Source organism: Papilio machaon, chromosome 2, assembly GCF_912999745.1.
Source record: "Papilio machaon chromosome 2, ilPapMach1.1, whole genome shotgun sequence".
Taxonomy (NCBI): Eukaryota; Metazoa; Arthropoda; class Insecta; order Lepidoptera; family Papilionidae; genus Papilio; species Papilio machaon.
The window spans coordinates 8,162,022-8,189,836 of NC_059987.1; the positions used below are offsets into that span (position 1 = coordinate 8,162,022).

Consider the following 27,815-nt stretch of genomic DNA (forward strand, 5'->3'; position numbering starts at 1 on the left):
AGTGAGTTTGGATTCAAGCAGAGTTTTCGAAATTTCACAGTTATATTATTCTTCCTACATTTATATCTATAGGCACTAAATAATCAGGCATGTCTCCTATATCTCGCATAAGTACATGGCTACCTTAGCTTTCGTTCAATATCGCCAATCAGTGTCTACCAATCCGAACGCAATTAAGAAGACAAGTTGGTTACTGACAATCCCGCTTGTGCTATTGCACTTAGTCTCAGTTCGAAAGCGATAGTGGCCTCGCGCCCGGTTCCATTCTCCATGTTCCAATGAAGGTGAAAACTGCACGCACCACTACGCTGGTTACATGTCCGGGTGGAAGCCCACCAGGGTCATATTTCTAATTGTGCAAGATTATATAAAATAAATAAAAAATCTATGTTTCTGAGGAGATATAACCTTTATTATTCTTGTGAAAGATATATCAGTTTAGCGGATTCTGAATTACAAGAAAAGGAATACATAAGTCACTAGATTTGCATTGTCAATATTTTTTTTAAACAATAACTAGTTCTGTTATTAATTTTCTATGAACCGATTACTATTATTATAGACGGTTACAAAAAGCAGAGACATGTAAATGTTTGAAATTAGATCGTAGATTGATAAGTATTATAGTTGAAATGTGAGGAAACGTGCGCTGGCGAGTCGTGATATAGCCTACATTTATTGTTGTCTTATAACGCAATACAACTTCTAAATAGAACAAATAACAACACGTTGTAGATTTATGTTAGATTTCGTTTAGTTTATTAAATGCACTCAAATGTGCTAACCTGTGATTCAGATTATCTAACATTTAAGGTTTATTATTTTAGAGATTGATTAATTTATCTAAAGCAACAAGTAATCGAAACACTATAAGATCAAGTTGACAACATTTTACATTATAAAAAGCTTATTCTATACTATTTTTCTCATGAATCTTTTACCGTGGGCTTCTGAGACCAAAATCTCTGTATTAAACGTATCGTCGTCCTAGTCATTATTTTTGACAAAACAGAGATAACAATATGAATTAATTGGAGATTAAGGTCTCAGGAACCCAGAGCTAGTGCTATAGAATTGTGAGTTCAACATAATGTTTATTTTTTCAATTTCAAAGGCGTGTCCGATGAATTAATAACATAATACATTTGTCTAAGACTGTGGTATAATAAATTACGTATGAAAGTTTCACAAGAGATCGCGACGGATGACTGCGTCGGAAATGTATGAACATTAGAATTAATCAGAATCATTGGAACGCCCTGCAGTGCGCCGGCCGCCGTGACGCAACCGCACACGTTACGAAAAAATGTACGTAGCTAGTGAAACAAACCAAAAGCATTCTCGTATAAAATATAATATTAGTCAATAAAAACAAAAGAGATTCACTTATTAATTATGTGATATTATTATCTAAGGTCCTATAACGTTAAGATTTATCGATCGCTTAAATTTTGAAAGAAGTAAGGCGTTTGTAACATCAGCCCAAAAATCTATAGTAAAATTTTCAGTCGATTCTGCACTTGATAAGAGTAGGATATGGATTACGAAAGTATTTTGCCTTCTTTTAATAAATAAGGCAAAATTACCTTATGGTGCCTAATAAAAAATTAGCCTATACAAATATTGTTAGTTTTTTCATGCGTATTCAACTAAAAACAAATGAACTTGATATGCAATAAGAGTTTGGACTCGAAGTCGAGAACCATGACCTGGTATTCATATATTCCGTATTAAATCAGGCAACAAGTTTGTGTATTATCTGTACAATTTTTGATGCAATCTTACTAATATTATAACAACTAGTACTTAATAAATATATCTTATGCACGCATTTTCTTTAGCTCGGCTCTAATTATTAATTAATTTTTGTTTATTTAAGATATTGTCCCTTTAAATGTAACCTGATTGACTATCAGGTGGATATTCTTGAACGCGAAATATAAAGGTTTAGCTTTATGATATAACTAGCTGTCGCCCTTGACTCGGTCCGCGCGAAATTAAAAAAATTGTTCTACATCTGTGGCAAATTTCATCAAGATCTGTTGAGCCGTTACGGAGATAAACAAACATCCATCCATATAAACATTCGCATTTATAATATTAGTAAGATTATATATACCTACTACTTAAGTATCTATCGATATAAAAAACTTCCACCGTAAGATCTAAACTAAAAACCAGTAGGTGAAGCTTTCGCCGACGGTCAATGCCATCGGACATCGTCACACCGCATTGGGTTGCATATTAGATAAAACTACAGAATGCTCGAATGCAGTATGACCAGTCACAATTAAATTTATAATTTTTTTAAATATGGAACTGAAAGTTTAGAAACTGGTTTAATTTCAATTTTTTTAAATCTTTTTTCACTTACCGTGGGTTTCTAAGACCGATATCTCTGTTTTGTCAAAGACTGACAGGGATGACGTTATACTTGTATAGAGATTTTAGTCTCAAAAACCCATGGTTAATGACACTGAAATACTAAATTCGCGGAAGATTGAATAATGTATTTCTAGTTCAGTTTATAATATTTTTTAAATGTAATTGAAAACACATTTTGAATGAAATATTTACGTCCTTAACCTACAGATGAGTAACGTATTTCGATTTCGTATTGTCCGTATATGTTTTTTGTATGTCTCCATAAATAAGTGGGCGTCTTACATCATATTATTGGCTTCTTATATATGACATCATTAGTTCTGGACAACGGGTCCGTAATCGCATCAGTATTCGATGTATCGCACTTGATACTTTCACTATACGGAGTATAATTCCCGAACTGTACCGCACTGTACCGGCCGATAGAGACGTCGTGAGTTGAATCTGATAACAACTAGAGCGGAACGATTGCGACAATATGACAATAACACGATAATTCGCAAAGAATATCCGATAGTTACTTAAAACGATTTCAAGTCACTGAGGAAATTGACGTAATATCCGCTATAGTTTAAAATCATGATGCTTTTATAATTTATTATTTTTTTAAAGTGTAAACGTCGAATACTTATGTAAGCGATTAATCGTGGGTTTTTGAGATCAAAATTCCCGTTTAAACCACATTGTTGTCACTGTTTTGTCAAAAATATTGAGAGGGATGACGATATGTTCTATACAGAGATTTAGGTGTCAAAAACTGGATTTAAATATACACTTATTTTTAAACAAAAATACGACCACTCTAAAGTCAACAGCTGCAATTAACAAATGAACGAATCGGCGGGTCCACCAACTCGGTAATTAAAGTAAATGGCTCAGTATTATATAAATGACGGAACTAGACAAAAATGTTTCATAGAAAACTAACAATTGAAAATAATCTCAAACAAATTGCATAATGTTGAGCACGCCTATCTAATTTCGGTCACCGCTGGCGGCCTGCAACTTGTAATTAATAATTATATAGTATCAAAACTATTACATCACCTCCGATAACCGTTTACATTGGTAACTGCGCCTATATTGGTATCAAGAAAAGTTGCACTAGATTAAGCAAGATGAATTGCAAATTGTTTCTAATCACGTATTTAACGTATAGATTTATCCATCTATCCTTCCGTTACGGTGGCTTTCTCTGCGCGTGAGTGCAATCACAAGTGCGTGGCGTAACATGTGGCACTGCCCTAAGAGTCAGTACAGTCCGGTGCGTAAGTGTGTCAATGTTTTAATTAAATTGCGAAGGCGACCATTAATGTTGGCACTCAACATTGTTAAGTAATTCCTAGCTCGTTTATGTTGGCATTAATGAGTGAAAATGAAATCTGATAACACTCAATTTATAGTGTTCATTGTGGTAGTTAGTTTAATAACCTTGAGTGGTTGTGAATGTACCGCATTTGCGTTTTCGGTGAAGTATCGTTAAAATTTGTAAGTAATATCTCATGTTATGTTCAGTATCGATTTCGTGGTGATGATGTTGAAAACTGTAATTCAATACAGTTCTGTTAGTGAGTGAGTAGTTGTAAAACAAAAAGTACATGATTGCCAGTTAGAATAGTTTATAATGTTTAATAAACAAAGAAGTTGTGCAAGTCGAATCGTAATAGAAAATTGTTTCCTTAACGCGAAATTACGCCGTGGTATTCCACTGCAGTCGGTAGTTGGGAGTTCGGTCGGCAATTTGAACGCCACTCGTATGTAAGCGCTGGCTCACGACTCCCCTTTGTGGAAATTAAACTAATAGAGCGTTACACATTATGCAACTGTTTTCTAATTACAGATATTAAAGGCAATGGATTAGAGGAAGGTTCGGTTCGTGTAACTTTCGAGTCTTAGCTTTAAGAAGGTTTAAAATTGTTAACTATATTTTCAAATGTTTAAATATACTCGATATGCGTTGAACTAAGAAGACACTAAGTGGTCCTTTAGCTAAGTAGTATTTAAGATTGCAATCTATCTTTTTATTCAACTAAGTACAATAAAGTTTTAATTCTGTTGCACGAGATTGTACATTTGATGCGTGTCTACCAAGTAGATCGCAGACACTCATCTTTGTAAGGTTAATGACTTTGAATAAAACTCAAGGCGAATGTTAAGCAAATCTTTACATTAGACGATAATCGATTTGTCAACAGAAATAATTAAGTGGAATTTGATTTAAATTGAACGAATTCTCTGGGTTTTACTTCATCTTAGAGCTTGGATGCTAGGGTTTTCACTTCTTCGGCTTTGAAATGAATTCCTAAGAATTATTGTACAACCAAGAATGTACCAAGCAAACGCTAAGGTTATATTAGGGCTCGGATGGAATGATGTGTTTTTGCTTCTTGTGTATGTTAATAAAATGGTATACTAAGTTAACAAATGCACTTAAGCAATTATTTCAAAATAGACATGTACCTAAGAGTATTAAGTAACGTTGAGACAAAGTAAGTGACCTAGTTTGATAGCACGTTCGCGTTTGGCACAGTTCTCCAAGGTCCCTCGTGTATCCAGACTCCAGATCTGCTTCACGTTGCGGTGACGAAATCAACCGCAAGCTCCTTCCGCCAATACGTGACCGAAACAACCACCACTTTAAATTAAATGTAACGTGGGAATATGTTTTTTTCATTTTTTTTGTCTGTTGCATATGATCGTGCAACGACAGTTATTTCATGCAAATCTAGTGCAAAATTAAGTAAGTTATTTGCAATCCTATGTTAAGTTTAGCAGAGTTCTGATTGTAAGTGAATGTATTGTAATATCCTTACACCAGCGCCTATGAATTATAAATCTTAAAAGATTTACGCAAGCAGCAAGCATGGCGGACACACGTAACTAGTTCTTGTCGTAAGGCGATCTAGCGACTGAGATTGTACCATAGTTCTATCGCACTGAAAGGACTATTGAACGGGCTATAAAATATGTACAGTGTAAGTTATGAGAGAAAAGCGGATAATTTATTACAACGGAAATTGCAACATTTTATAGCTTGTTAAGGATTAAAAAATAAGTAAAACTTGATCAACCAATGTATAACTTTTGATAAAAATAGCGCATGTTTTAGCGAAATAAGTTGCATATTTTCAAGAATTTTTTTAAGTAACTTCTTAATAACAGAACTTATTTCTAATTTTGTAGTTTCGTTGTTTTGTTGATCGAGTTGAGAACATATCGTTGCGGAGATATCTCATTGATTCAATTGTGAAGGCATTTCAGTAATGAAGAGTATGAAAAAGTAGGAGAGTTATTTTTATCGCTATTACTTATTCCTTGTGCCTTCAGGTATCGGTAGAGGCGCGTGCGGCGAGCGCGTAAGCCCTTATCAGATGATCGCATAACAACGCTCCGACACTCTGCTGCTTATTTTAATGGTTTCTGTAACCTCGCAATACATTATCGGAATGCGTATTTTATTTTTAACATGCCGCTTCTATTTGGTTCGATTTTATAAGTTTCTTCAAATATAAAAGCCGGTCGAAAATAAAATTTCATTTTAATTGTAACAAAAAATTCAAATATATATGTGAATTTCCGGGAAAAACAGACGGAGACGCGGCTCACCACCCATCACGATCCGTGTCTCGAAATGGCCAAAAGTGGATTGCGGAGGTTCGTTTGGCTACGCCAAATGGAGGTCCGTGGTCTCTGCCTACCTGCCTGTAATCCAGAGGGGATTACAGGCGTGAGTTGTGCGTGTGTAACAAAAGTACCTAATATATTTAGTTACCCATAAAAAAATGTATATTTCTCTTATATACAATAGTTGTGCGATAATAATTATTACATTATTTGATTATATCGAACGTAATGAAAGTAATTTAGGAGCCATGCAATCCTATTATGTCAGTCATTAAAATAGTGTTAGTAATGCTTCCATTGTAACGATGTCCTACATTCTGTTACATGATTTGATTTGTATTAAATAACATTTGTGCATTAGCTTTAATATAGTTATTTTCATTCGCATTATAATTTATTTAAAGAAAGCATAAGTTGCCAACATTTTCTATGCAGAATTAGCAAAAAAAAGGATTTTTCCAAATTCAAAATTAGACTTGCGTACATAGATGGAAAGATTTTTTCATTTGAATTACAAGTATGTTTCAACTAAATGTTGGTAACGTTTGGATCACTAACATAGATAATTGTTTTTAGTCATTACATACTGAGAGGTGGCCGCTATGGTGATTTAAATCGCGGTTCGTCTCAGCCTGCAATTTACAATTAGATCGTGAATGAGCTATTTGTTAGTTGCGTTACTATTATTATATTACACTTTACCAATTGATTTTCTTCGGTGTGTTGCCAGTTGCTTAAGTTTTACGTAATCCACGCTATTCGTGTCAAGAGGACGAAGCGATTTGTTTGTTGATGCAAGTAGTGTTTATCTGATAACGTATATTAGGTTTTTGGGTAATTTTGGAAATGAAGTATGATGATTAACTAATATAAATCGATAAAACTCCGGTTGGTTTCTTAAGATTTATTAATTATGTGAAATTTGTCATATAGATATGTTTTTACAGATCTGTAAATTACCTAAATCTTCTTTACATATTTATAAATGATTATATGTGAAATTAAATAGTCAGTGATCGTAAATATACCTGTTCTTTACTAACAGACTAAATTATATAAGTCGTCAATTCCTTGATCTGCCTTCCTAGATCTTTAATAAGAAAAAAGTGACATTATAAACCTTAACTTGTACAGTTACGTGAATTTAATGGTATACTATTTTTTGTAGTATAGATAGTATTTCGATTGTAGATAGGATTTCGGATCAATTTAAAGATATTCGCAAAATCACGGAAGTTTAAAAAATTTTAAAAACATATATTTTACTCTATTCTACAATTCATAGGTGTTTCCCGTTGAGCCGTTCGGCCTATCGATCATTGAGTTCAATGGTATAATATTCCACTGGGCTCAGTCTGTAGGTTAAGTCCATATAATAAAAGAAAAATTCTCTTTGGTCAATGATACCATGAATTCAATTGAACCAATAGGTAACAAATTCCCATTGAGCGGTTTGATCGGCCCAAAGGGAAATACAACTCGCAAATAATCGTGAAATAGTTGCCCAAATTATTATCAAATAATTACACCCTAAATAAAATAATTCAATTAGTAATATGAAATTTTATTTGCAATGGAAAATTTAAGATTTTATGCCAAAGAGGCATAAATATAGTCAGTACATGTACTCGTAATATGTTTAATGCAATCCAATAAAAACTAGAAGAAAATTATAAAGAGTAGTAAATATCAGAAGCTAGGATAGGCGATTGAATAATTCATAAATATTTAAGAGTGCTTTGCACCGACATAGCGGCCGATATATTTATTGACCACGGACACAATTCTCACGACACGTTATCCTGTTACACTCGTGTGCATTTATTTCATAATATTTTTCATTTTATGGTGTTTTATACGATGTGTCTTTTACTTATTTATTACTAAGACGGTACATGTGGTATACCAATAAATATCCATTGTACATTTGATGTTTAGACGAGCCGCTGAAATTTTAATTATTTTTGGTTTTTAGTCAACACTTACATAGTATAGAGTTATAAATTTACTAAATTTACTCAGCATTATATTAATATTTTGCTAGTATAACTTGATATTCATATTATACGCCAGTTTTTCGTCTTCCATTCTCATATTTGAAAGATGTAAAGTTACAGAAACCTTTATAATTACATTTCAAATTTTGTCTATTACACTGTCAATTTCATAGAATTAGAATGGTCAAGTATAGTGGAAGTTAAATTGGTTAATATTAAATTCCAAAGGGTACGATGTCGTGACGGGCGTTGGCTAAGCAATGAAAACGCGCAACCGATTCGAATGGCGTTCGTGTGCCGGATATGCAACCAGGTGCCCGCTTGCACAAGCCAAGCTCGCCTATCTCATGTTATACTGACGCGATTTTATCCTAGCATATATCAAATGCCATTACTTACCGGCTTAGCTACGATGACCTACCATTTACGAGGTTCGGAAGATATTTAAATCATTTAATCAAAGGAAGTTTTCAATGGTATTACGGTAGTGAATTCAGTATTTCATTATTTCCTAACTGGGTTATTAAATCAAGGTCTATTTTTTTAGAATTGTAGCAAAATAATTTGAAATATTTTTTACTTTGATATACTTTGTAATGAATATAGTGAAGTAAACATAACAATGGAATTCGAAAAGGATTGTGGACACCGTGAAATGAACAAAAGATATGAAACTCATCGAGATAAGAAATCGCTTCACCGAGCACAAATTATAGCGAGTAATTAATTTAAATAACCTTCAATTTGTTGTACTGATTACATTATTAATAATATGTTTAGTAGAGCTACTAGCTCGTAGCGTTTTATGTAACTGCAAAGTACACACTAAGGTTTATGACAGGTTTTTGTTACGTAAACTGATTAAAAGATATTTTACAAAGGTACCACATATCTAGTCGTATAAAGACATTTATTAACAATCGCTTTGATTGATGTTGGCCTTTATAACTGAACATATTTTTAGGTTATACAGGAAGTGTAATATTTTACATTTAGTATTGTTCGGTGTTTTATGTAATACCTATTTTATTTGTAAGAAAATAGAATTGTTTTCGTTTTACAATTGACAAATTGGTTTGAAACTATTTACGTCCAAACACAGGTGCTTTGCCCTAGTTCAGGAATCAAGGCTACTACATAATTGTGTATATGAGTGTTACAATAAAGCGATTATTATTATTATTATTAATCTCAATTTATTTTATTATTTCTTGAAGTAATATAAAAAATCCATAAAATATTGACTGCATTAATCATAATTTTAACGTTTAAAATGTACTTATTGTAACTATTAACTTCAATTTGAATAATTGCTAATTAAACAAAAAAGGCGCTAGTTTTTGTCCGCATATATCTAAGGAATTATTCGATTAACATACAATAAGTGAGATTATTATGTGAGTATTACGTCATGTAACCTACGACTTATTGACCGACTGCTGGCTGATGGGTCACATTCAATACATCACGTCTCGATATAACAAAGCAATACTAACATTTAGCTAAAGGACAAGCAATTCATTAACAATAATAGTTTATTAAACGGCTTATTATTTGAATATGTAATCTCGCTTTTAACCTAAATCTTGATAATAAGCACTTTTTAAAAAGCTTACGTTTAAAAACTCATTGCAAGTAATATCATCTCCGTCACTTTTTACATTTATAAGATGACAAAAAACTTGATTGATCGACTTGTTTGGGCCACTTTACATTATCTGACTTGATTACATTGAAAATGCGTTGGTAAATGTATTTTTAACTCCTGTCATAAAATCAAATAAGATTGTTAGAGTACATTTGACATGTTTTTTTTAGAATTTTTTTAATGTTATTCGTAGATATGATAGTATTAGTGACATTATTAAAACTCGAGAAAAAAAATGTAGTCTTTACTTTACTTTATACCTAATGACGTATACTTTTTCAATTGTTTTTCTTCATAAATATTGTTAACTAAGTTCGTGATTAACAAATCGTGTACAATACATCGGTGTCAATGTTCAATGTCGATGTTAAACATGTATTTATTATGTAAATATAGTTAAGATCGCGTAATGTATGTTATACAACTAAAAATAATAGTTTTCAATCAAATCGGCTTGATAAATTTTGTGAAATAGAAAAGGTTAGTAGGACCCCAATATATATTACATGAAACATTTGATATTTAGAAAATAATTGACATAATACTTTATTTATGGTATTAAAATAAGTATAAAAGGTAATAGAATGAACGACTCGGACTCTACATGAGTGGGATGAGGACAGGAAGATGTTGATGGTGAGACAGAAGAACATTTGCTTTTTAGATCATTAAAAATAATTGAGTTTTAATTCAAAGAAAATGTTTTAAAGATACGTTTTAAAGCTATTTTGTTTCGAACTATTATGTTTAAAATATTAACGCTTTTATTAACTTTTCAACTGTCTAATTTATAAATTTAATAATTTGTTGTAATTTAATATAATGGGGCGTGAAAATGACCTTTATTTTTAAAAGTATACTTCTACTAAATGCTTTTATTCTTCATTCTTAATTTAAAAGTGTAACTTGCAATTAATGTTACAAAAAGGTAAATACATAAGCGTTATATAACGGATGCTATAAACTGCTTCAATTAACCGTTCATGATGCCTTTGTTTTTGTTACGATTCGTGCTGCCTGTTTAAATTACACAATGAACCTACTTCCGATCGCCTTATGTAATCTGAAAGCTATATATTTCTTATCATGAATATTAAGCAGTCACGTTTTGTTTTTATTCGTGACGTCTGAAGGCAGATGTAATTATAGCAGTTAAAGTGTTGAACTGTAACACATTTATAAACAAGATCATTCAATGATCGATAGATAACGAATATAATAAAATGTAACATGTCTCATATAGGTTGCAAAAACTTTTAGAAATTATGATTTATCTAAAATATTGTAATCATAGATCGGACTAAACATTGAAATGGTACTTCTGGCTTTAGATATCTATATATATAAAAGAAAGTTGTGTTAGTTACACCATTTATAACTCAAGAACGGCTGAATCGATTTGACTGAAAATTGGTGGGCAGGTAGCTTAGAACCAGGAATAGGACATAGGATAATTTTTATCCCGTTTTCTTTTCTTTTTTTTTTTTTATTCCGCGCGGACGGAGTCGCGGGTAAAAGCTAGTATATTTATATCTACCACTTTCCATATTACTATATACAAATAATCCTTTTGTTATCATTAAAGCTTTTTATGTTATCTTTATTGTTAATCTTTGACATTTAAACTGCAATTATAAAAGGAATCCAATAAAAATGGAGAAGTTTGAGATATCTATCTGAATAATGGATCCTGAATATATAAAAATTTCACGCTCATCTTATATATATAAAAGAAAGTCGTGTTAGTTACACTATTTATAACTCAAGATCGGTTGAATCGATTTGACTGAAAATTGGTGGGCAGGTTGCTTAGAACCAGGAAAAGGACATAGGATAATTTTTACCCCGTTTTCTATTTTTTATTCCGCGCGGACGGAGTCGCGGGTAAAAGCTAGTTTCTTATATAAAAGTTAATAAAATAAGCGGTATTTAGTTAAGTATTAAACATGTTTACAAATTAATATACATGCAGTTGCCCGCGACTTTGTCATCACGGAGTTAAAAAAAAGTAGTAATAAATATTACCTTTATCATCCGGGAATAGTGTAGCTTCCCAACAGTGAAAGAATTTTATATATAGCCTCTGTAGTTTCGGAGTGAATTCAATGCAAACAAACAATTAAATATATCCTCTTTATAATATTATTATAGAAAATAGGTAGGTCAAAATATGTAGTACAAAAGTTAACATTTGTGGCTCATGTATAAGGTTGACTTGTTTGTTATTTTTTAATTGAAATAACTTAAATTTAGATCACAAATTAACTTTACACGCCTCTTTCGAGTTCAAATAGCTTGTTGTTCGTTAGTATTTGACAGGTCTACACCATATGCGGGCAGTATTCCATATGTGCAATATGGTTTAGTTTTTTTATTAAATTAAATGTTGCCTGGTGTAACCAACGAAACCATTTATAAGTTTATAGGAATTTATTAAGTTTACTTTCAGAATACTCGTATTATACATTAAATATTGATCATTACATTTAATATCTATCTATATATATAAAAGAAAGTCGTGTTAGTTACACTATTTATAACTCAAGAACAGCTGAATCGATTTGACTGAAAGTTGGTGGGCAGGGAGCTTAGAACCAGGAAACGAACATAGGATAATTTTTACGCCGTTTTCTATTTTTTATTCCGCGCGGACGAAGTCGCGGGTTAAAGCTAGTATATATATAAAAGAAAGTCGTGTTAGTTACACTATTTATAACTCAAGAACAGCTGAATGGATTTGACTGAAAATTGGTGAGCAGGTAGCTTAGAACCAGGAAACGGACATAGGATAATTTTTACCCCGTTTTCTATTATTTTTTTCCGCGCGGACGGAGTCGCGGGTAAAAACTAGTACTTAATAAAATATAGGAATAAATCTATAGGAGAATAAATAGATTTCCAAAGAAAAGACAATAAAAATCCGACACAACCTTACTCAGTTAGTCCCATAGTGTATATTTAGCGAGAGAAATTTATTTTAAGGGATTGCTTAACCACTATATGACTCTGATTATGAGATATTGAGAGAAAAGATGTGTCTATTCTTTGTGAAGTTGAATAAATTATTATCGGTACTATTCATAAAATAATTGTTCGATTATTCGCACAATATTGCGTGTCCATTAGTGTTTGTGAGCAGGTCACAGCGGGCTGGTGTCATATTGCACCGCATTGCACCGCACTGCGCCCACTTGCCTCGGAAATGTTCCAATTACGAAATACAAACGTCGATTCCATTTCAACGCCGGTATTTCTTATATTGTGTCTAAAAACGCTGCGGTTACACGAATGGGCGAGAAGCGTAAAGCGTATGACCTTGACATAAAAGTTTTTTAGCGAATCTCATTGAAATGAAACGGATTATGGACGTACGTGAGTCGTTTAAGAAGTAATAACTTAATTATTTAATCTTCCAATTATTTATCTACAGTTATTTATTTTGAATCATCATCGCGCCTTGTTAAATTATTCCGTAATTACTTAACGAATTGAATGTTGTTAGAAATATTTTACAACTGAGATTTTATTAGGAGTTATAAAAAATTAGACAATCATATTATGTCTTAATAGTATTTATTTACCATTCTTCAGTTTCTACATAAGTTTCTTATTAATTACTAGCTTTTACCCGCGACTCCGTCCGCGCGGAATAAAAAATAGAAAACGGGGTAAAAATTATGCTATGTCCGTTTCCTGGTTCTAAGCTACTTGTCCACCAATTTTCAGTCAAATCGATTCAGCCGTTCTTGAGTTATAAATAGTGTAACTAACACGACTTTCTATTATATATATAGATTTTCGCTAATTTATCACTACCATGGCCTCTACCTTAACGTCCATATGTTGAAAGAGCAAAGACATGCTTCTGCGTGGATTCGAGAGTTTATTGTGTCCCGCAATGCCCGCCATGTCGCAACTTCGACATTATAACGTGCTTTATTGCAATTTATATCAAAGTATATTTGTATATCTAGATGCAAAGTGAATGGGCAGGCTGAGAGCACGCGTTTTGAATAAGCTCCGATTAAAAATTGATAACATGCAATAAAGTTATTGAACAATATAATTTACGAACATTTAATTTCATAGCTTAAATGTCAAATTAGCGTTTATTATAAATTGAGATGTTACTTAATTATCTGATCAATTGGTAATGATTTATTAAGTAGAGTTGAACGTGTAAATTAATTCGGAATGTATTTAACAATCGGATCATTGAGTGAATCCACTTGCAAACAATTGTGGCAATAACATATTTTTTCTGTATAAATGCTGTTGTGTTTTTTTTTGTAGCCCAGTTAATACCAGTACTAGGTAAAAAAATTTACAACATTTTTAATGGTATGTATTAAGAAACTTTGATAGATTGCCAGCGAAAAAACTACCAGTGGTTTGAATCTTGACGATAGAGCCGCAAGGCAATGTTATCATATGCAGTTACAAAACGACTATTTCCCAGGCTGTTTCGTAGTAAAGGTTGAACAATGAAAAATAATTGCAACGCAATTGTTATCTCCAATGAGAATTCCCTACGAAAATCGAGAATTTTGTAGTGAACATTGTACATCTTAACGTATCGTCAAAAACATTTAGATTTGTTCAAATATTAGATCAATAAAATCTACCTCTACGACATCATGAAAATGTCCACTGTTGAAGAAGATTGCTATAAAATATCCCGAAAATCGGTCTAGTAATTGTAAATTTTGCCTTCGGTTATTGTCCATATTTATTCTAATATGTTAATGGTTGGTACAAACAATGTCGACACTTAATTATAATATTTTACTCAATAATAATAATTACCCTGTCCTTATCCCACCACCAGGTCATCATTACCTTCTTGAGCATGTCACCTTTCACGCAATCCTTCCATCTCTTCCTAGCCCTTACTCTACTAGTGTACCCCTCCACACTCGTAATATTAAGTTTAAATAAAATAAGGTGTACATTATTACGACACAAGGTTGGTACGAAAATGATTGGCATAATTGTTAAGCTTTAACGTAAACTATTGCCTTAACGTAAAGCTCACATCTTTAAAAACGTGACTAAGTTAGTGACGGGTGCCCTTTGCAAATTATGAATGTTGTACTTAAACTTTAAGTTAGGAAATTGTATTGTTTCTTGCAAGATACAATGTTACTTGCCAAAGGTTTGTACTTTTATAGTCCGTTTGTAACAAACTTTAATTGTATGTTGTGATTTAATTTTTAATACATACCTACTTATATTATGCTATGCTAAGAATGCGATACATGCTGTATAATACACGATAAGCGTAAAAATAATAGAACTGGTTTAATATTATCTTTACTGTGCGTTTCAACAGGCTGTAATAAAATCATTTAGCGTTATTTACACCCACTCCCTAGTTAAGAATCATGACATTTCGTTAAATATTCAATAAAACTTTATCTAGTAATATGTAGGCGTAAACTGTATTAATCAGTATACTGACTAATCTTTCTATAAATACCTTTAAGTTTAAATACTCGAATGTATTCTAAATATTAATCTACATTAAGAGAAGCCCTAAGTAGGCACTTGGCATCTCTAAGTGCGGCGGTTGAACAAGAAAACCGATTAAAATGTTGCGAAGAGAGACTATAATTAGCTAAGCAACAGATCAATCACAAGCTTACTATACGTCCCCACCGAGGGGGCCTACCCTAAGTTAGGGATGACTAGGTCATAGACAACCACGCTAGCCCAGTGCGGGTTGGTTGACTTCACATATACAATTGGATTTCTTCACAGATATGTGTAGTTTGCATCACGATGTTTTCCTTCAGCGTTAAAACGTAGGATAAATTTAAATATGTGAATCGAAAAACACATCGGTACATGGCGGGATTCGAACCCATGACGTCTTAGCCCATGAGCCACCGACGCTCTTAAGCAATAGGTATCAATAGTACATTATTGAAATTGATTTGTCTTTCCTTAGGAGTGTTAAAATTTATTTATCAGTTCCATATTGTTGACCACGAATGTGGGCGCGGTGTGATTGTTTAATGAATCGTTGCCGTCAATCCATGAGAATATTTTAGCCTTTCGTTTTAAAGGCTCATGAACGTTACAGTTTTACATTTCAAGTACAGAAATAATTTATGTCAATTTATATCTAAATGCCAAGGTTTTCAAGTTTCAAGTGCTCTATATAAAACCTCATTTGTGTAACCGACTCTATATAATTGCAAGTACACGCTTTGTTGTAATGCGGAATGGTTAATGTGGGTTTTCACTGTATAAAGAGACAAAAATTTGTTTTACCTAAGTATCACGGTAGTAGAATTTCGCGGATAAAATAGTATAGTTTTAAAGTCTCCAACTATACGAGAATATTCTTTATGAAAATTTCATCAGTACGTTTATTTGTCGTAATTATTGAACTAAGTACAAAATATCTGCGTAAATCTAAATTTAGATGTTTAGAATTATTAAATATTATGGGCTTAATTATAAAAAAAAAAATAAAACAAACGTTACAATTACATTTTACAATTTACGCCAACCCTTTTGTGAGATTAGACACTAATAGATCATGATTATTGCAATAATAGCTATCGCCGGCGACTCTGTCCGCGTGGAATTAAAAAAACTTAATAAGTAGTCTATGTGTACTCCCAGAGCCGTTCCGAAGATACCTTTAAACAAACATCCATCCATCCATATATCCATCTAAACATTCGCATTTATAATATTAGAAAGATTTATATTTAAGCTTCCGAAATGCGATCTTTATAAATAAATAACAAAGTACAAAGATCAGGTGATACATATCTAAGGGTAAAACACACTCTTTCATAACCACGCTGAAATCATATAAATCAGCTATGACATAAATCAGCGGCGTTCAAAGGGTTAAAAGAAGTGTTTAAATAAACAATGTATAAATGTATTTTCAAAGTAATACAGTAATTCTTTAGTTATATGGGGGCCACAAAATCAGTCTAAAGTAGACCACTTAGACCGTGCGAGGTCGCGAAATTTACAGCAGTAGTAAATTGACTAAAAAAACGGAAGGCTATGTTTATGTAAATAACACATTCATAAGTAAATTAGTCTGACGAAAGACTAGTTGCTTGACTGTTCCAGTGAAAATACTTACAAATATGAATGTAAAATTTCGTACAACCTTGACTAAGTTTCATTGTGAAAACACGCATGTAACAGGCGTAAAAAGTGAAAAGGCAATTATTGGTAGCAAGGTCGGTAACGACGACTTTAAAAAATATATTAACGTTAAAATCAGTTCCTTCAAGGTCTCTGTTGTAATAACATTATTTGGTTATTAAAGAAAACGTGGTATACTTGACAAAAAATATAATTGGTCAACAAAATTGATTTAATCGAGTAACTACCTATATTTTTTCCCCAAGCATATTAAAAAAATCCTGGAAAAAAAAACAGTCCTTGATAATGCAAATTCTTGACTTAAAATTTGCTAGACCGTTGACCGTAGACCTTTATTCCACTAGCGTGATTAAGGTTATTTCACATATCTAGGGCTCTAAAGCTCTATTTTCTCATTCGAATAACAAAACAATAATTTAACAACACCAACCACGAATCAACTGTGGTTTAGATAGTTTGCAGCTTGTTGCAATATTCGCAGTAATGATGCGGAAATTGATGTAATACTCGATTGCGTTGAGACAGATTTACTTTACTGGCGTTTTATTCTGACAGCAATATTACATATTTGAATTATTTCATATTATATACAATTTATAATATATTATTTGGGGCCGCAAAATACTGGAATGGCGCCACGTACAGGTCGACGCAGCGTGGGCAGGCCTCCCGCAAGATGGACCGATGATCTGGTCAAGGTTGCGGGAGTATCCTGGATGCGGGTTGCACAGGACCGATCATCGTGGCGATCTTTGGGGGAGGCCTTTGCCCAGCAGTGGGCGTAACGAGGCTGAATGGATGGATGGATATACAATTTACAAGGAATTTGTAACTAAACAGTTTGTTATTTGGGCAGTATTCCTAAAATGGTAAACGAAGGATGTAGGATTTATCCAATATAATAATAGATTTGAACTCGCTTACCCTTAACTTTCACATTATTACATCAATTTTTTTTAAATTTCAAATAAAAGCCTCAAAAAATGTAATTTATGTACTCACACGAGGTAAAAGCTCTTTTCAAATTGCTTATTTATCAAGTACGAGCAATAAACTTTCATACAAATAATAAATCATTTCATCACACGTTGTTACCAAGGTTACTAGTTATAATATTTAATATTTTATAATTAGTTTCCTTTAGATATCAGTCAAGTTCGATCAACTGACAGCTCCAAATTGGACTCCAATGACCGGCTTGATTGTTAGCTATGCCCACGCTTTTGTTACTCTAATAAATTCATTGTAATCGAGTACTGCAAGGTCGATTGCTGTGTACATTATGATAGATAAACCATTAAATTGGCAGCTTTGATAAGTGATACAGATCGTAAGAATTAAAACTAAAAGGTCAATACACTAAAGAGCAAGTCAATCTGTAATTGTAGTATTGTTCCAATGATTTACTTATTCATTGCGAATATATTTTGACTGTAAGAACTACAAATAATGAATATGAACCGATAACTAGTAACCCTTGCAATCTCTCTCTCCTCTGATGTTTTAAAATAAAATATGTTATTGCTAACTTTTGCAAAATGTAATGTTTGGTATTTGTCGTCGATGTATCCTCCACATGTGTACAGAATTTTACTTTTAAATCTGTACTTAATTATCCTTAGTTGTGGGTGTTAGTACTTCAAGATCAATATGCAATGCTAATTCCATTACAAAACTTGGTAAGACTAGGTTCTTCTCCGCCCACAATCTGTACAGTAGCTTCGTAAGAGTAGAGTTGTTTCTACTGTCGAAAAACAATTACAAAAACATATAGATACCTCTGTTATCTTCGAAGAGAATATAAGAGATAACAACATAGATGTTTTTGTATAAGTGTGGCGTCATTGAAATCCCAGGACAAAGTCTTGTTTATTGTAAGCACAAATATGGAAATGCAATCGGAATAATTGAGAATCGTAACAATGTTGAGGTCATTGGTCCGGCTTGGGTAAACAGATGTTATCTCATAGTGAACATCGCTTGAATAAGTAAAATTTGCAATTCCTAGTGCAATAAAGTTTTGTAACATTATACAAAACTTTATTGCAATATACCAATGTTGAGATGTTAAGATTTTCTCACATATAACAATAATATAATTAGCTTAACTTACAACCGACATTATAGAAGCTTGTGCTTTATAAGCATTATAAAAGTAGAGCTCAAGAAATCGAATTTTCAAAATGATATTTTAGAAATTTTTAAATTTCGACAATCGACAACTACTACTTAGGCTTAGGTTCACATGGATCGTCTCTTTCCGTCTTCATTTAGTTTTGTTCCAGTGCCTTTACTGCCTGTTATGATGTAGAAAGGGGTATCTTAGCGAACCACAGCGCGGCTCGCGCGATTCTCAGTTTTTGTTCGCAAAGTGATCAGTATATCCTGCATGGAACAACATATTATTAATTTGAAGTGTTCCGTGTGAAAATTTTAAGTAATCATTGTCAAAACGTGCACGAGAATTGAAGCCAGTTCCAAATCCCACAATAACTCGTGACCGCAGCATAAACGTGACTTAATACTCAGAGTTCTTTCTACTTTAAATTAACATTAGAAATTCTTTAATCACGAGAGAGTGAACATATTATTTAAAGAAAAAAGAGTATTAATATTGGGTTTATTATTTATGAATATAGATCTTAGTAGAGTGGTACTTGCAAACAGAAGTATTGCAACCGAACATTGTTACCAACAACGATATTTTTCTTACTTACGGTATTGTTACATTGGTCGATTAATATTAACTAATTATTTATACTGATGTGTTCCTGAAAACCAATTCTCCAGTAGCGTAACTAAATGGGTTATTTAATAAATACTTTTGTGCAATAGATTATCATTATCTACAAGTACGGGAAGTATTGCAATTGTTCTAAATACCTCATGTGAAGCTATAAGAGCTTCTTCTAATTAAATATGTAGATCTTATCATATCATCGCGTAATCTCCACCAGTGATTTGCCTACGTATAATCTTGTAGCAATTGCGTATATCCTAACTACTTAATACCGATATTAATAGAATCAAATTTTAAAGTTTTTACTGCCTGTAATATAGGTGATGTAATTTTTTATGTGACCGAAATAAGATATATTTTTGGGAGTGAAGATTTTAATTTTACCAAATTGGATTTGTAGGATGTCTTGGGGCGAGGGAGCGTTCCCGGCAGCGATCGGGGCCGGCTCGCAGCGCTCCCGCCGCAGCCAGCATCAAGCGGGAGGTGGACTTCGATTGCCCCGAAGAGTTTGGCTACTATCCCCACCCCACCGATTGCACTCTCTACTATGTGTGTGTATTCGGTGGCGCTTTGCTGGAGTCATGCACTGGTGGTCTCATGTACAGGTGAGCTTAGAGTAAATCAGATGAACAAAGAAACAATTCTCTTTAATGCCAGATTTTCTAAAATTCTTATTCGATTGTTAAATACTAACTGAAGTTGCCAATAATTTTTCAGCCACGAGCTCCAAACATGCGATTGGCCGCGTAACGTTGGCTGTGATGCCACCGGTGCAGTCATCGACAGGGGAGAAGAACTTGAACGACTAAGCGAAAGACAAAGAGATCCACCTCCGCCGCCGCCCCCGCGACGCACGCCTGCCCCGCCGCCGCCGAGAGCCCAACCTAACCCTGTCATTACATCTAGGGGCCAACCTAAATATAATAGACAAGAGTATGAAAAGGTAAACATAAAATAATTCTTAATGAAATTCGTAATTTCACAAAAAAAATACTCATTTTCTTGTTTATAACCTTTAGCAACAACAGTTGTATGCAGAAGTAGACGATTTACCACCCGTTGAGGAATTGGAAAGCGACAGACAGCAACGGGTTTACCGTGGACAACCATCCACCATCGGACAGGTTCAAAAGGATAGGGATGGTTATAGAAGTGAATCTATTAGTTCCGGAAGAACACTCAATTCTAACATTATTCCTGCATCAATTTCACAAAGTAGTGGCAAATTTGGATCGTTTTCATTCGGGACACAGGTAGATGACAGAAGAACTGCAACAATTACTCCAGCTCCTCAAACTTATAGGTAATTTAATTATTCTACTTAGTATATATTTTCTAGTTACTTTGAATCATGACGAATAAATTTTCAATATTTGACTAATAAGAAATGAAACTGAAGAATTCAATTAACTTTATTATTTCAGAGTTGACAGTGACATTTTTGACTCTTCTCAGGACAGAGACAAAGACATCGAGACAAATAAAATAAGTACTGATGACAAAATAACAAAGACACTTGTAAGAAGAAAAAGAGACGTTGATAGGACACAAACTAATTTGACAATTGCAGACAAAATGTCTGAAAAAAGCGATAGTGATGAAGTTATTGAATACGTTGACTATAACATTGAAACAAAACCAGTAAAATATGACAATGGTGATGACCAGATTATGACCGATAGAGATAAAAGACAAGTTCGTTATATTTTAAAAAATGGTTACAAACCTGAAAAACAATTTTTAAATTTACCACATTTTAGTCAATATAATCCTAATTTACAAAGACCTCGTTACCACAATACACAAAGCGACAATTTTAATACAGGAAGTCGAAAGCCCTATTCTATAGAAAGTAATTTCTTCTCAACTGTAAGTCCCTTTTTATCCTATCCAGCCGAAGATTCACAATCCCAGAGACCATTTAAACCGAGTCTACCCGATCCATTTAACCAGAAATTTCGTCAAAATCCTGTAAACACTCAAGTTATTACAAAAAGTCCACCCATTTCGTCGTTGAATAACAAGGAAAATCCGTTTTCATCTTTGTCTGGTGGTTTTTACAATAATGCTCCTAAGGGTCAATACAACAATAACAATAATCAAAATAACGGCCAATATATTACTCAACCGCGACCATCTTTTAATCCTACTATGGTCACAGATTCTTTTCAATTACCAAGTATAGCGGTTACTATGAAACCAATTCAACATTCCACTTTTTCTCCGAAATATCGGCATCCTTCAAATCAAGAGCTACTCGTACATAATCAACACGTTAACGACGAAAGACATAATAAAAATCATCAAGATAAAGACCGCCCACAAAAACCATCCCAAGAAGAAGATTATGAGGACAATTATGAATCAAATGAAAGTGACGAAACGTCTGATGAAGAGGATGATCAGGAATTTAAGCATGATTTTCCAGATCCGCCGTACTATTTCACACACCCCAAGAATAAATATGCTAATATAGAGAATCCCTTCGCTAGGCCAGACTTTGACTTCGATACATATTTAAGTAAATTACAAAATGATCATTATTCAGCTTTAGGAGTGACCTCCGCTAAACCTAATAATATTCAACCTAGTAGCTACAAAACCACTAAAATGCCTTTAGAAGTAACGACCTTACCATATAAAAATTCTATGAGACATTCAACTACACTGAATTATAAAGGCGTCAATACCCCTCGTCCCTTCACCGTTACAAATATCCCCAAAAGTACTAGCGGCTTTGTTAGCAATTCCAAAGAAATCGCACAATTTTCACAATTTACAACGAAACCACTTCTAATAAAACAAACTGAAAAACTTCCACTTAATGAAAACTTGTACAATAGGGACATTCGACCATCTTCACAACCTGCAGGAAATATCCTTCCTAAACTTAAGCCACCTAATTTCACAGACGAGCGTCAATTGCCTATCACATATAGTTTTAGTAGACCAAACGAAAGTAATAATCGTCCATATAATGTTTCAACATACCAAAATAACAATTTAGTTTCACAAATTCCACAAATTTTTATAACTAGCACTGGATCGTCTTTTAATTTCGATCAAAACGAACGACCACGAAAACCTGAAAATTTAAACGTACGACCTATTTCAACTGTTACTCCTTTTACAATCACAATACAACCTACTAGGTCTTACAATTCAGGTATGAAGCAATCTACGCCTAAAACTATAACGACCGCCAAGGAACAGCTGAACACCTTACAACAATTTTGGAATAATCCAGTAAATGAAAAATTTGTTGTTCAGTCGACTTATAGACCAAGCACGGAGTCCTTATTACACGATATACGACCGTTGCAACCTAATAAAATGTCAACTAAATTGCCATTGAAATCTTATACTCTATATAGTAGTACACCAAAACCATTCGTAAGTAGTACAATTAAAAGTCCCAGTAAACGTAGGCCAATTCCTAAACCCTCCCCCGAAATGAATGATTACTATTACGACGACGAAGACGAGCAATACTATTACGAGCCAATTGTTAAACCTAAATACATGCCAAGCTCTGAAATCAAACCACGGCGTCCTGCGATGGCCCAAAACTATCATGAATATGAAGACAATTACGACGAACTTTCGTCGAATTTAACACAGGGAAGACTTGTAACAAAACGTCCGATTAAATATGCTATGTACACAACGGAACCGGCACCAATAAATCAAAATGATATATCGGCGGTATCAAAATCGCCATACAGAGAATCAGATAAATATTCGGTGGGTAAAATGACAACTTTTCCACCACGAAACCAAACTGTGCCTTTGAGAAAACCGATACGTAATCATAATGGACCTTCTACAATGAGTCCTCCAAAATATTTAAATCAGACTACGTTGAGACCATACACAGTGAGACATAGATTAGCTAAGCCTATGGATAAATACAATAATTTGGACCATCAAAAGAATGCTAGGGATAGACATCCAAACATTGTAGCTCAGATGCTTACCACACCCCACGACAGCTACAACCAAGAGACTAGACAAACAAAAACTAAGCATGACGACAAATCTAACAGGTAAACGAAACAAATTACGGTAGACATTAACTATTTTTTAAATATGTCTATTTTGTAAATAGCGAAATAAAACTACTAACAAGAAGAAAACTTCAACTACTAAATCGAACTTCTTTCCGACAATATACTGACTTTGACCGTTAGACAAAATTATGACATGACTTGATTTTTCAATCTTGCTTTCAACTCAGAGAAAGAAATAAACTATGAAAGATTTTTTTAGCTTGGAACCAACCGAGAGTATTACCCCGTCATCTTATTCGCCAAGTCCACGACCTAAAATGCTCTACAATGGATCACAAAGCTATAGTCCAGATCAATTTGATCCTTTCTACGCTGTTTACGACGAAGATGGCGAACTTTACAAAGATACAGGTAAGACTTGAGTTTAGAATTACAATATTTAAGATTAACTAACAAACAAAAAAAAAACAACATTTATCACAAAAAACGATCCTCTAATACTGTTATGAATTACCTTTAATCAAATTTATCTATAATTTTTGTCGACAGATTATGTTCAACAATATAACACTGCATCTATACGACCTGTAGTGCAGCAAACGTACCGAGGTACTCCTCCGCCGTCTCGCAGACCTGTCGAAACTTATACAGCCAGACCTGTATCTTCTGATGATTACGACGATGCCCTTATTCAAGGACAGGTATAACTTTAGAACCACACAATAAACAATCTTGTGTAAATTGATTTTAATTAACTTTTACATTGCAGATAAATACACAAAATCAATATCAACCACCCGTTCGTCATTCGACAAGGTAAAGTTTTTTTTTTTATTTTGCTTCTAATGGACAATAACCTTAATTTTAATTTGACAGTAACATAATTTAGTCACACTCTATATGCTATTTAATTAAAACGATTCAGGGGCGAAGGTAATGAATTGGGCTACGAACATAACCCGAGCAGCGTGCGGACGACTGTTTATGAAGCTACTTCTAAGCGCACTCCTCCTACTACGACTAGCACTACCACAACCACGACCACGACTACCACGACTACCACCACAACCACACAACGCCCTACTACTGCACTCTTCACAGAAGCAATGACTCCGTCTCGATTTAGTTCAAGGTACTACAAAAGATAAATAAAAAAGAAAGTTAATATGCAATCTATTTCATGCTTATCATTGTGTTAAAATTCATTAATACATTCATGTTTCACTTTTAGTTCATTTGTACATTGTAATTAATATTTGTTTTCATAATTTAAAATGCAACCTTTGAACTGATGACTAATAACTAACCATTCATTAATTTTCGTTTACTTACATGTTTTTCTTCTTGTTCTTCCTCTTCTCTTTCATAATTCTATGTATGTTTGAAGGTTGTGTTGAGGTAGTAGATAACAAATATCTTTCTATAAATTGAATATATATATTTATCCAAAATTAGTCGACGTTCCACTGCAACAAGCTTTTGTGGTATCTTTTAAATTTTGAGTGCAACACTATGTATACTGTTTTAAAGTTTGTTTAACAAAATTAATACTTTTTAAGATTTACTTTCGACATACAATTTTATAAGCGATAATTAACACATATTAAAATTTAAATCTATTAGAATGTAAGCTTCTTGTATTTGTACACTTATTAACAATAGTTATATTGATTGGTTTCTTAGTGAGCTTATTGGCAACTGATGTTGTTAGAGCTTAAATCAGATAGTTTTCTTTTGCTTTGTATTCAACAGATTATCTGCAGATGAACGTCCCGTTACTACCTCGTCCCCGAATACCTTAAATACAACCAGTACCACTTATCCTACTCCTCCACAAGTCATCAATTTTTCATCCCGTGCTAAACCTTTTCGAAAGACTGATAACTCACGTAGGTTCGAAGACTCTTCGGCGACGACTGAGAGACTGCCGACGCGTAGACTTTCTACTCCGAGGACTAATAGCAACAGTAAGGATGATGTCAAGTTAGTACGGTTAAATGATAATAAAAAATCGTCTACATTAACAACAGGATTTTCTATCAGAAGAAATACAAATAGTAGTAAAAATGCGTACACTCTAACACTTATAACCAGACCTTACGACGATAACCCAACTTCACAAAAGGTGATTGATTACGAAGTTCGCCCGAGTGAAAATGATTCAAAAAGATTTTACTATAGTACTAATAACGACAACATTGCAGAGCCAGTCAACGCAAAAGTACTAGTTGATAGCTATAACGTTGAAACCACTTCCATTAATCCATCAAAAAGTAGAAAAACTAGGTTGCCCTCCGTCAAAACTAATGTAAAGGAAATAAACGATGACGTCATATTGGAACACAGAAACGAAAGGCATAGAATAAGAATAAATACTACACCTGTTACCGTTGAGAAAACAAAATATTACCTTAAAAATGCTAGACGGCCGGTAACTGTTTCCTCAACCTCAGAAACATTTAAAGAATCTACAGAAAATGCAATAAATTACAATGACCATAGTAATGATGAACCAATTATAGCTAATGACACAGTGCCATTTCTTACTGAAAATGTAGACAGTTTAGTGGTTGAAGATTCTCCTTCAGAAGTTGTTGACGATAAAATTGAAGAACCGTTAGTGTCTCCCTACAAAAGTTTAGATAATTTAAGGAACTCGTATGTAGATGATTCTATAAATGATTACACTTCTAGTTCGACATCAACCTCGACGTATACAACTACACTAAAAGACTTTGATCAAATAAAAGGTAGCATAAACAAATATTCGTCGCGGAACCCATCTTATTATAGTTATAATTTAAACGACGAAATTGTACCAGACCATACAACTGAAGTATTTAGCGGCAAAGTAAGGAATGTAATTCAAGCATTCTTTAATAATTTAGCGTCTAATTCAAGAAATACAGAAGAAATATTTTCCACAACCACCAAAACCACAACTACACCAGAAAACGTAGTTAATATAGGATATCAGAAAAAAGTATCGAAATATATTGAGGATAAACCAATTAGAAGTAATATAAAATATTTGCAAATTTTAACGGAACCAAGTGTTAGTAGATTCATTCCTCCCAGTGTCGCTGCACTTTCTTTTACCGAATCTTACGACAGTATCCAAAAAGATTCATTATTAGATGATATTTCTACAGCATCTTATATTACTACTACTCCAGCATATCATATTAATCCAGAAACAACAATTAAAGAAATAGAAAATATTAAAATAAATAAGAAACCCATAGATTCGAAATTCCGAAAAATTGTATCTAGTTCATCTCCCTTTGATAATTCTCATAAATATAAAGACATTATCAATGGAAGGCAACCCACTAAGGAAAGCGTTTTTTCAACTGTACCAAATATCGATCTTGTTATGGAAACAACTAAACCTACACTAATAGACGAAGAACCAATCTCCACCACAACTGAGACAGAGCAATATCAACTTTTACCGGTTCTACCTGATGTTGCTTCAACGACAAGTACTACTAAATCGACTACGACCGCAAAACTTGTGACGAAAACGACTACTAAAAGCTTATCCTTCCCGACACGAGCCTCTCGTGTTAATCCTGCTATAAAGTTAGCCGCGGCAAATCTTGGAGGTGGGCGCAGGAGTTACCAATCGTCGACCAATTGCTCAACAGACAACAGTCTGCAAGCCAATCCAAAATGCAACGAAATCAAATACCAGAGGTACATAGCTCGCCGCCCAGTAGTCAATGCAGCCTGATGTTTAAATATTTACCTGAATAATGGACGGTGGAGGCTTTGTTTAAATGTCCTCATTTTCTGCCTCGCGAAGTAACTAGCATGAGATTACAATATCCTTTAAAACCGTTTAATGGCACCTACTGCTAAATTCTGTCGCTTGTCATTCTATTCTCATTGGGGGACTTCAAACTGGTTGAATTGAATTTGTATCATTTGAATTGTTAACTCCTGACGTGGCCATTTCCGTTCTGAGGATTTTAGTCAATGTTTTACATGTTTTGTTTTGAAACTAGAATGTATTGGTAGTAATGATAAAATGAAATGTAAAAGTTCCTCAATGCCTGTATTTGCACCTCATTGCATTCCATTCATTAGATGATTTAGTTAGAATATGCACAGTATCACAATCAATAATTATAATCCTAGTTTGCTGAAAGTTTTATGTTCTCATTGCATGAACAAGGAATGTTTAATACCATCAAATGGTTACTCGATCCAATTACCCATGTGATTGATCGGCAGTAACTTATATTTACTAAGCTTAGATTAACTTA

At 33.5% G+C, this 27,815-nt stretch overlaps 1 protein-coding gene across 6 annotated transcripts in view; it reads left to right on the forward strand.

Annotated features, from left to right (window-relative positions):
• Window positions 1-27,815, forward strand: part of LOC106716919 (mucin-5AC) — an 81,239-nt gene that overhangs the window by 48,866 nt on the left and 4,558 nt on the right. For 2 of the 6 annotated variants that reach the window (XM_045682822.1, XM_045682820.1), the window contains exons 2-10: window positions 19,935-20,139; window positions 20,252-20,477; window positions 20,554-20,837; window positions 20,959-23,580; window positions 23,804-23,955; window positions 24,094-24,245; window positions 24,314-24,360; window positions 24,470-24,676; window positions 25,297-27,243. In XM_045682822.1, the coding sequence (XP_045538778.1) occupies window positions 19,935-20,139; window positions 20,252-20,477; window positions 20,554-20,837; window positions 20,959-23,580; window positions 23,804-23,955; window positions 24,094-24,245; window positions 24,314-24,360; window positions 24,470-24,676; window positions 25,297-27,243 (5,842 nt within the window). The remainder of the gene's footprint in view (window positions 1-19,934; window positions 20,140-20,251; window positions 20,478-20,553; window positions 20,838-20,958; window positions 23,581-23,803; window positions 23,956-24,093; window positions 24,246-24,313; window positions 24,361-24,469; window positions 24,677-25,296; window positions 27,244-27,815) is intronic. The other 4 variants (XM_045682831.1, XM_045682825.1, XM_014510575.2 and 1 more) reach the window with 4 other exon arrangements.